Source organism: Chelon labrosus (assembly GCF_963514085.1).
Source record: "Chelon labrosus genome assembly, chromosome: 2".
NCBI lineage: Eukaryota > Metazoa > Chordata > Actinopteri > Mugiliformes > Mugilidae > Chelon > Chelon labrosus.
This window is the reverse complement of record NC_140338.1, coordinates 20928346-20939983: the sequence shown is the minus strand read 5'-3', so window position 1 is coordinate 20939983 and position 11638 is coordinate 20928346. Positions and strand designations below refer to the sequence as shown.

General features: G+C 44.1%; 1 protein-coding gene across 2 annotated transcripts in view; it reads left to right on the top strand.

The window, feature by feature from the left end:
• LOC311505101 (zinc finger protein Aiolos-like) overlaps positions 1–10677 on the top strand; it is a 34135-nt gene extending 23458 nt beyond the window's left edge. Inside the window, exons 3-10 of one of the 2 annotated variants that reach the window (XM_084568503.1) lie at positions 2081–2154; positions 3000–3061; positions 3286–3396; positions 5154–5564; positions 6641–6808; positions 7207–7323; positions 8180–8290; positions 9548–10677. In XM_084568503.1, the coding sequence (XP_084424629.1) occupies positions 3010–3061; positions 3286–3396; positions 5154–5564; positions 6641–6808; positions 7207–7323; positions 8180–8290; positions 9548–10188 (1611 nt within the window). In that variant the 5' untranslated portion in view covers positions 2081–2154; positions 3000–3009 and the 3' untranslated portion in view covers positions 10189–10677. Of the gene's footprint in view, positions 1–1308; positions 2155–2999; positions 3062–3285; positions 3397–5153; positions 5565–6640; positions 6809–7206; positions 7324–8179; positions 8291–9547 lie in introns of those variants that run through there. The other variant, XM_084568504.1, reaches the window with a different exon arrangement.
• The last annotated feature ends 961 nt before the right edge of the window (positions 10678–11638 follow it).

Genomic DNA, 11638 nt, shown 5'->3' with positions numbered 1-11638 from the left:
AAAGATAGCTCTAACCCTGGGCCTGATTGTTTTTTGTGCAGGCTTTTCGTGGTGATTGACAGAAGAGTAAAGGCTCATTTAAGGTACTGCAGGACATGGACGCCGTAACCTGTGCACATAGCCTACGCCGGTGCATTCATACTTGTGCCTCGCTCTGTGAAAACGCCACCCAAACGCAAGTCGGCGCTGTGTCTTTTTTACCAGTCAGCTTAATTTTTGTTTCTACTTCCTGCTTCACTTTCAACTATGGCGACTAAAACTTTCAAGTCATACAAACATTTGAACCTCCTCAGTTAACCTTTCCTTGATGTGTTCCATCTTTATTGATCCAAAACAAGATGAGAGATGGAGAGACACCCGAATATACTAATGCGCAAATACGCTACTATCAAACAGACTAATCTCGCGATCTGTGTCGCTGCAACTACAGTCAGTCTGCGGCGCTAGGGTCTGCGTGTGGTGTAATCATGGGCCATATATCAAAATGCATCCTTGTCTACTTGTGTTGTTGTTGACTTGTGAAATGGCATCAGTCGCTGTACAGTTCCAGTTCAATGTCTGACCAAGTACAGTCCAAATACTGTCTTGGGCATGTTCTTGCATTACCCCTTTTTGCTGAGGGCGCATCAGGAGGTAACTTCTGTGGACGTGGTACAATCAGGTATCCTAGAGTGGCTTCTCATCAAGTACGCTGCTGTTTCAATTTCGGAATGACCGTTTTCCGCCCTCCATTCCTCCATTCCTCTGAACTTTAAAATCTGACGTGTCAAGTCTGAACTACCAAGTACGCAAGGCCAGAATTTGCGTACTCCCATAGACGTCATCTGACCGCAGTGGAGCTGAATTAGTTTACAACAAAATGGTTGTAGGACTATCCACTTCCATGCAGAGGTGTCTTTTCTCTGTATTAGTTGAAACACATCCCCTTTAAAAGTGTATTGTACAAAAATACGCTTCTAAGAGCAGCAATATCGGTGTTGCACTTCATAGAGAAGATTTTGCTCTCTCAGTTTTATCATCGTATATTAAATAAAAAGATGGAACGAGTAGACTTTCACATCCTTAAAGCTGCACAGGAGGAAAGTAAAAGTGGAAAATTCTCTAATGTGTGTCCAGTTGAGGAAATGGGATCCACAGATCTACACAGAAGCTAAAATGATGCTCCAGCAGTCGAGTTGATTAAATCGAGTGAATTTCATTGAAAGTTTTTTTTTTTTTTTTTTTCCTGGCTGAACTGTATGAACACTGCAAAGGAACTTCACTTACTCAGACTGCTGAGGCATCATTTTAGCTTCGGTTGAACTTTAGAACGCATTTTCGACAGAATGGGGACAATTGTAGATTTTGTCGCACATCACTTACATCAGAAGTGCATTAGGAAAAAATCCCCTCACAGCAAGTATGACTTGTCTGTCGAGGCAGATGTGAAGCATATCATTTAAACCTCTAGGCCACTAGATCGTCTCGTTATCCAGCACTTACAGCTAAGTTAATGTGGTGCTACTCTGCTGTTTAGAGTTTTAGTCAATTTATTGAATGCCCCTAAAATGTCTGCTTTAAACACTATTGCATTGTCCTGGTAGATTCAAACCAAACACTCTTGATATAGAACTCACCCAAATTAAAAAACAAAACAGCAAAAACTAAAAGTGTATGTCGTGAGCTATGGTACCACTGCTTTTTTTTTATTTTTCTAATATATTTATCACTCTGAAAGCTCAAATGAGAAGTTGCTTTCTTGCTTGGCCACAAGATGGAGATATAACTCCTTAAATGGATACTAGTCAGGGACCATGTGCCACTGCCTGAACTGTAATCAAACCCATAATCAGTTTTTGTTTCACTCATAAATGTGCAGTGTCAGAAACACCACACGTTTTTAGGTTCAGTCTAGGAACCTTTAAATCTTGAACATGGAGACAGTGTGAAGTGTTTCTAAATCTCACTGTTGTTGTTGTTACTCTTCCGTGTGTGAATGCTTTGGTCTTTGTTGCTCCACCTTGTTCAAAATGAGTTCCTGTTCCTTTAAGGGATGTCTCCAAAATTCACCGTAGTGACACTGCGTATATTCCATATTCAGAGAAAGTCCAGTGGCGGAGTGTGGAATCTCCTACTGCGAGGGCAGTTCTCCTCTGGGTGCTGAGCTAAAAGCAGGTAAGATCATTTCATCATTACTCAAACTTATCGTTAACCTCCCAGTAAGAAACAAAGCCAAAGACGTAGTTTAGGATGAACTGTAACTTGTAGACAGCATGTGTGGTGCTTCTCAATTTCATTTTGACTGAGTGAGAGAGTTTCCTATTCTATTTTCATCACAGACAACTAAATGATCAAAACTACACGAGGTATATCGTTTTCAATTTTGATGACGGTTAATATAACATTTTAAAAGTTTTTTTTTTTTTTTTTTTTGTTAACACAAAAGGATCCGATAAGGGGCGCAGGGGCAATAAGACCACAGTAGGAAATTTTATTAATTTTTAAACTGTGTCTACAAGTAGTGGAGTCTCTCTGTTGACTCTGTTGGAGTGGAAAGCTGTTTTACACTCGCTCCTATGTACAAACCCAGCAGGAAATACATGTGCAATGAACATCATCTCTTTCTCATAAGGCTAAATGTAGAGACAAGGTCGAGCAATCAACCGTGGGCTTTTACCCACTTTCTTTTTTATAAACGTCTTTTTACGCTGTCCAACCAACAGGAACAGCGACGTGCAAGTGTTGCTTCTATTTCTTCACATGCCGTTGTAGAAATAGTCTTCGGCCTTTTATTAGTGTCAAGGACGTCTGAAAAGTTAGTTTCAAAGGGTCAAACTAAAATTGACATGACGAATGTGTGCCACAAACCCACCTTTTGCGTCGTGTTCTCTCTCTTCAGCACAAACCTGCTTTTAAAGAAGGAATCAGGCGTGATCCTCCATCCCTCCATCATCTGATTAGACTTATTCGTGATTTTTTTTCTCTCTTTATTAACACAATATTATAACTGATTTTCGCAGAACATTCATCATGAACACAGACAAACATCCTGAATTTACGTCCCCAGAGGAAGACGGGATGGGTGAGTATCCGATTCCTTTAGTGTGAAAGTGTACGTGGTCAGGCTGCACACATTTCTCCACAGCTCCCGCCTGAAACACTGCCGGAGCGCGCACGACTCAAGAGTATTGAAAGTATATTAGAGACACTAGTGCAGGCAGTCGGAGGCGGGTCAGAGTGTTTTCTGTGTCCGTCTGAAATATTTAGTGAATGAAGATTTGCACGCTGACAACGTGTCCTTTTCAGATGTTTGCAGCAATGGTGCAGAAGTGAAGCCGCAGGAGGAGGAGGAAGAGAAGGAGGATAACTCATTCAGTGAGAATGGAACACAAGGTGCAGAAGGTGTCATGGATCCACGTACGTGAACCCACACACTCACATATATAAAGATTTATATGCACTTTATATGACGGAGATCATTCCGTTACCGCTTCCGTTTCATCCTGCTTCTTTGAAACTTTTCCTTGCTACAGTTACATTTATTTCTGTGGACGTTACACTACAAACCCTTGAACGCGCAATTGAAGAAGACAGAATAGAACTTAAACGTCATTATGTTGTGCCTGTCATTGTGCATTTGTGTGTTTGTTTTAAGGCTTTCATAAATCACTCTTTTTCCACATAAAGAAACAAGGTGAAGGGTTTTATAATTTAGTTGAACGCAAACATTAGTGCAGTTAGACTGCATGCATGGTTATTAATAATTATTAATCACTTAACTAAGTGAGATGGGAAAGGTATCAAACTTAGGTTAGGTGATCTGTTTATCATGATATTTGGTTAAAAGCTGCACCCGTGCTCTTCATAATGTTTCATTCGGTCCAAAGCAATTTGCAAAGAATTGTCAGTATTTGAGGATTTCATCACGGCTTGGATTCACTCACTGTTTCTTGAGTGCAATGTCAGCAAAGTCTGATTGTAGTCATCTCTGCAGAGTCATGCACTGTATAATAAAACTTCTTGATTATCTAAAATGACAACACTGTGACATACGATACATATGTGTGATGTGTGGCGGCGTCCAATACCCTCACATCAAACTGTGACCACTTTGTTTCTCACGGGATATTTTTTACTTTGTGGCCATAGTCTCTTATTTGTCACTTTAGAAAAAAAAAGAACATGGTGTTACAGACAGCTCTCCTCTTTATTTCTGACTGCCACCCATCTACCCGACTGGGTGCACTTCCTAAAGCCCTGCTCTGCGTCTAATGCACAGCCTGCGGTTCACTGCTCTGAGACCCTGGACTCTATATCGGGCCTCTCGGAGCTCTGTGTGCAAAGTTTCCATAGCACCTCAGAGCGCTTTCCACAATACAAGGCGCAGCTCTTCAGCTCATCACCAGTCACCGCCAAGACCACAGTGTGGTTTCTGGATGGAACTAATACGCTGGGGGGTTGGTTGACACTTAGCAAGATGCTGGGTGAGAGGTCCTGCAAACCAGGCCTCAGGACTCTGTGTGTCGACAGTTGTGGTGTTGAGAAATGTACATACAGTTGGACAAATCCTGTATGGTGTCATAGTTTGGTGTACAGTTGCAAAGGACCTATGGTCAAGAAAAAGTAACTTGGCAAACTACTAGAACTGGTACTGGCTGATAGATGGAATCATGAAGGACTTACGGTAAAGATGTTTTTCAGCCTCTATGACAGAGCTGGCAGCTAATGAGTCTGATTTTGCGTTTTAAAAGCAGATATTGGTGTTGTCTGTGTGAGGCGTCTCTGTGTCTCTCTCTCTCTCCTGCCCTGGTTCTAGTTTCTGTGTATTGAGAGGAAATGCCTTCCCCTTATCTCAAGCGCACATCTTTTGAATCTCTTTGTCACACTACGCATCAGCCCAAATTAAGCTACCCTCGCTTTGGAGATGTGCTAGTACTAATACTATCAACTTAAAATATAAATGTAGAAGTGAAGATGTGACAGCGTTTCACATTCTGATTGGAGCAGGGTCAAATCAGGCTTTTTTAGCTCCTTATTTGGAAGTGGAAAATGTTCTGTACATCAGTCCGTCTTGTCTCTGCAAGCTGCTTCAATTTCAGTCACCTCATGTGTGCTTACCTCAAATGTCTCTCCAAAGATATTCTTTGTTTCTCCCTCACTTCCACCTTGCTTAGGTGTGATAAAGACCGAGACCAAGGAGATGGAAGATAATGAGCAGTGTCTCAAGGCTGAAAGAGAGAGAGAGCTTGTGCCTAAAGAGGAAGTGGAGGGAGGAAGTGAGGACGGGATGGAGGAAGCATTTGATGAGGAGAGGACAGAGGAGGATAATGAGGAGGAGAGGGATGTGGAGGGAGATGAAGAGGGAGATGGCCTGAATGAGCCGCAGGACCTTTCACTGGTGGACTACTCGCGCTACGACAGCGCGGCCCTGCCAGACGCCCACGCCGCTGCAGCAGCTGAAGGGACCTACGTTCCTGGAACCGTGGCCCCCCGCACCCCGCCGACAGGCAAGCTCAGCTGTGACATCTGTGGCCTGTCCTGCATCAGCATTAATGTACTGCTGGTGCACAAGCGCAGCCACACGGGTAAGCGCAGGAACACAGCCCAAACACCTGACCTCAAACACAAGAGTTGTGCAATCATCACACTGTTGATAGCTCTGGGAGCTCCTCATACCGAGTAGGTCAGGATGCAAGATCGAGTAACACCGATAAGAGCACGCAAATCTGCATCATACGTGACGTGCGTGCTCCAACCAGTGCTACGGCAGCAGCGACGGGTTGTGAAATATCTTCTATTGTTCATATATAAAGCACATGCAATAACTGACTGATCCGATAGCAGGGACAGATAAGTCAACACATCATAGTACTTCTACAGTCATCCTGCAATAACTCGCTTATTCATATGGTTCACAATCTATTCAGATCAATCTGCTCAGAGCAGAGTAACAGTATGGAAAATAATGCTCATCCTGCACACATTTTCTGTTGTGGTCAGCTTACTGTCTATCCACATGAAGTAATATTTGCCACTGAAATATAGAGCTGTTATTGGCCACATCAGAAAAACTGACATAAGCTGTGAGATAAGTACATACGTTGTGTGCTTCTTTTGAATGTAGAGCAGAGCTTAATGAATGAACATGTCAAGGGTTTCCATAATGGCTGTAACCACGGCTCCACCAGCTCAGCCACGCTTAAGTCAAGATGACGGGCCGTTATGTTGTTGGTTTAGGTTGTAAAACATGCATTCGCTCTGCGGCTTCGTTTGACTAATGAGTTAAGCTGAATAGTGGAATCGTGACGCCTTCGGTTGGAACACACGCGGCCGCGTTTTCGACATGGGAAGTCAAGTGCACAATATGCTTGGCATTTGTGCGGTCTGAGTCGTGAGAACATTGTTTCTAGGTTTCTGACAATCAAAGTGGATGTTGCCTTGTTCCCCTTTCAGCGATGGTGAATGATTGCAATTCACTGCAATAAAAGGAACCAGAAGCAGAATCTGACCAAAGTATAGATAAAAAAAAGTAACAAATTAAAGTACCCTGCTAAGATAATTTAAACTTTTGTATGGAATCCAAAAATAAGTTTCTGATCAATGAGTTCAGAGGCCAAAGTGCAGAATTTGTTTTTCCATGGTGTGTTTTTTTCTGACACAGGTGAGAGACCATTCCACTGTACTCAGTGCGGGGCCTCCTTCACCCAGAAGGGAAACCTGCTTCGCCACATCAAACTACACTCCGGAGAAAAGCCTTTCAAATGCCCGATGTGCAGCTACGCCTGCCGACGACGTGACGCTCTGAGCGGGCACCTGCGCACCCATTCTGGTACCAGCCAGCCACATCCACGCGCATCCACTCACACGCGACGCCGATAAGCACTGATACTGTATGCACCTGTGTACAGTATTGTGCAGATTGGTTTTGTTACTCCTTCAAGTTGGTTTCTCACTCCTTTTGAATCTCAACACTTGAGGTCTGCTGAGCCTACATGGCTTTTCCAGTAACACACTACCATGCAGTCTCATATGGTGACACACATCACATATGGCATGTTACTCATACACTCCTGGAAACTTACTCATTCAATTTCAGTTCACGTGTTTTACCTGCAGACGCAGCCGCTAACGTGCACATCATCAGTTTTGTGTGAAACCGACTGCTTAACAAAATAATACTGTGCTTTTGTCGATGTGTTAGCGATTAACTGAAACTCTTGCTCACAGTGGAGAAGCCCTTCAAGTGCAACCACTGTAGTCGCAGCTACAAGCAGCGAAGTTCCCTTGATGAACACCGAGAGAGGTGCCATGTGTACATTCAGAGCAAAGGTCTAGCAGAGAGAGGTGAGCAGCGTTCACAAAAACATCCTCAGAGCCGTCTTTACGCACAGAAACACAGTTCACACATAGAGGTGTTAATGTAATCAGAACACAGCACAGTCACATAAACACTTTTGTGCAGCATGCACATAATTAAGCGAACAGATCCTTTTTTTTATAACCTCATTAAATTAATGAGCTCATGGCTAGTACCCCATCATTACAAGTAAATAGGTTATGGCTGCTGTGGTAGGAAGGCTCAGCGCAATGAAGACCGCTTCTCATGTCTGCACTGGCAAAGGGGAAGCCAAAGATGTAGGGCAAATGTTTCCGCCCAGGCATCAGACACACAAGCAGATGTACGCCATCTATTACCCCCCCATCACCACCACACACACACACACACACACATAGGGTCCCCCCCCAACACACACACATACACGCACACACATACACGCATGCACACACTCATACACACACATAAAAAAGCCTTTACATACTGACAGGACAGTTGCAAAGTTGCAGCACACAGACAATGCTCTGTTTCTGTGGTCACCAAATGTCGTAAGTTTATGCATGATAGTGCCTTAGCGGTGAGGAAGTACATCCTCATCCTGTGGTCTCTTCTCCTGCACGGGCAAAGTAAAGAAGAACCAGGAAGTGAGGTCAAAGTGACTTTTGATCTTAAATTAATATCTCCTTCCCCCCGAGCATGACACCACAGCTTGTCTTTGTTTTTTTCACTTCACTTTATACACTCAAAGGCTCAGACAGGTGGACAGCTGCATCTCAGTGCAGTCCCTTCACTCATGGTACTGCTCGACCGAGAAGAGGTTTTCATTTCCTTGTTGCTCTCTCTCACTCTCTTGCTGCCAACCAGAGGACAGCCACACATCCAGGACTCAGATGGGGACTGAGCGCGCGCTGCTGCTCGACAGGCTCGCAAGCAACGTTGCCAAACGGAAGAGTTCAATGCCGCAGAAGTTCACAGGTAAGAGCAGCAGCATAGATCTCAAGCTGGTAGAAGAGAAGCGTTAACTGTAGCAGTTTGATTGTTTGGATTGTCTGATATGTGTATTGACTACAGCTTTTATATGCTGCTCTTTTTAAATGTGAACATTGTCTGGCTTTTTGGGCATTTACTCTTTACAATACATCATCATCTGTGCTATGTTGTTTATTTGAAGCTGTCTGTCTGAGCTACTCGTCTGTCTGTTTGTCTTTGCTGGCCTCCATCTCTTGCCAAACAGGAATTGTGGGCAGAACACCTGCCTCATACCTGCACACACAACAGAGTGGTCTCAACTACCCTAAATTCTCTGTGAGAATCGTGTCATAGGTGGGTATTGGTAACCATGCATGGTTAATTAACTGGATATGTGTAACAAAAAATAAATTAAAAAAAGAGAGCGAGGCAGAGAGAGAGAAATGCACTTGAAGCTTCTCAGTTTAATTACTCACTTTGTGTTCTTTGATTTAGACTCAGATAATAATTCGACTTTGCGCAAAAGGATCAAAAGATATCAGTTTCAGTAAATGGCTGACTTTGCACAGCAGTTTCCCAAACTTTATGGGCGTACGCACACACACACATACAACGATTTTCAATAGTTGGCTCTCATCTTTCCGGTTAAGCCTAACATTGAGTTGTAGTTTCATAATCAAGCCTCAGGCTGCTCGCAAAACGAGGTGTATTGGCAAAAAAAAAAAAAAAAAAAAGGCCTCCTACGTCTCTATCAAGTTGACAAATGAAGTGAGATCTTTCAATATGACAACCACAGCGGGAAAGAGAAGTAATGCAACGCAACCGCAGAGAAAGATCAGGCGGGAGGCGAGAAACGTGAGCAGGTGTCTCTCTGTCAAAACTTCTGTGGTACAGCTGCACCAGAGGCCTTCGTCTGCGTCGTCTGCTTCCTCTCAGCCCTCTGTCCTCTCATACCTCCGATCTCTACTGCTGCCTCAGGAGTCTCTCGTGCTTTTGCGCTTCTTTATTCTTGTGAACCTGGTGCCTTTTCACTTGTTGTGCCCTAGAGATGCACACTTTTCTCACTGCTTCCACTTAGCACCAAAGTGAGGACCCCTTAGAGCTTCGTAAGGATCTCTGTTTGATCTTTACCCTCTGTAAGCAGTAACTGTTTTGCATGCTGCTCGCTGCCTGTGCCGTTTCTCTAGTTGTACTGTTGGATGAAGTGTGTGAAACCTCGTCCTATTAAGTCTTGAGTGCTTACTTGTCGTGTTACTGGTCCAGGCGACAATGGCGTATGCCTGGACCTGAGCTTTAACAGGGAGATGATCCAGCGAACTGATGTCAAGGACCCTCCGCCTGGCTCCCCAGGGCCCGACACCCACCATCAGCAACAGTCCATGCTCACAGGCCCAGACAATGACCCACCTCCCTCTCACAGGCCTTACCCCATCCCTTTAAGCCGTAATGACATGAGCCCCATGGGCCTCACCAATGGCCACAAGATGGGCATGTCGCTCATGGGCCTCTCTCACGCCACCCAGCCACCCCTCAGCATGGACTCCTTCCACTCTGATGGCTCCCAGATGTCCCAGCCTGTCATGTACAGCTTGGGGCACCTGCTCGGGGGTCTGAATCACCAGAACGGCATACCTCACCCACACTCCCAGCCCATCCCTCTGTCCCCTCTTGAGGCTTTGCGGGTGATGCGTGCTGACGGCGAGGCCGGAGCGCTGCCCGGGGCGGTGTACCCCTGCGGCCACTGCAGGGTGATCTTCCTGGACTATGTCATGTTCACCATCCACATGGGCTGCCACGGCTTCCGCGATCCGCTCGAGTGCAACGTGTGCGGCCACCGCAGTCGAGACCGTTACGAGTTCTCTTCCCACATAGCCCGCGGCGAGCACCGCCTAGAACTGAAGTAGACGTCACTCTTGCACATTCATGCCTATGCACACACACACGCACACAAATGTGCTCGGGCAGCTACCACTGTATGAAGACACACTCATATAAGTAGCTGGTCGTGTCAGAAATGAAAGCATGAAGTAGCAGCCATCTCTCTCTGTCTTTTGTGTGTGTGCATGAGTGTGTGTGTTAATTGTGTAAGAGAATGAGATTGAGAGAGACGTTATAGAAGTGTGACAGGCGTCAGAGTGTTCTTAGTCATACCGTACTCATCTGAAAAGATGGTCTGTAAAGTGTTTATGCGGGAGTAATTGTACTTCCTTTTCATGCATGTATTTGTACTTAATTGTCTCTGCTGCAGCTGCTGTTTATAACACAAAGCCGCATATTCTTTCAAGTGTTAAACAAAATAGCAAAAACAAATGCATTTACTGTGTATCTGCTGTTTTTTTTGTTTGTTTTTTTTACCTGTGTAAAGTTGTAAAAATAAAACTCTTCCTTTGTCACGCATGCACTACTGCACCATATCGAGAGAGGTTTACCTCCTCTGAAAACACTTGCCAATTCAAGACTGCAGAAAAAAAAATCCTATTATCTAGAAGGTCACATGTCTCTTTTTAGTCTGTGGGTTTTGAGAGAGAGCGGCTTCAAAGGACACCACTTCACTTTGCACCATGTGTTGGTTTCTCACTCCAGAATATTATACTCATTTAGCGCTCTGACAGGTTAGAAATTTCTCACAGTTTTACAGAGATGTTTAATTAATTTATTGTTTTGTCAAACTAGAGATTTGGAAAGTCCAAAAGTGCACGAGGTAAGCGGTAAAAGCGATATAAATAAAGGTTAAGGTCGGCCTAAACTAAATGTATAGTCTGGTTGAACACATCGAGATTGAAGCTATAATGCTGAACATCTATTCCCATGCATTTTCTAAGTATTGGTGAATTGGGAGTTGCCTTTGTTATGGGATTCATTTCGCCCTCATACGCTGAGAAAACGAATGTCAGTGACTCCTATGTGTCTTCACACCAGCATCCATCTGCTGGGGGAAGTGCGCATGACACTGAACTTGTTTTCTTTATGAATAATTGCTGTGTGAAAGTGAATGTTAGGACCCACTGGGGGTCTTTCAAACGGGTGCAGAATGAACAATAGCTTAAGGCTGTGATTATTTAACTAGAAAAGCAAAGAATTTGAGAATATGCAAAACAGCTTTCACTCTTCCCACTCAACTCTCATGTCACCCACAGAACGGATAGTAATAAATTAGGTCTGCCAGTAAAACTCCAGACATGGGAATTTATCTGTGTGAGAGCGAAGTTTAGGTAAAAATAAATGATTTGTGGGAATTTCCAATGTGATAAACCATTTGAGCCTCCGCTAACATCTAAATTAGGCTTTTCTGAGTATCGGGGATCTTTTGATGAGCACACAAATTGGGTTCTGACTAGTCACTTACTAACTCAT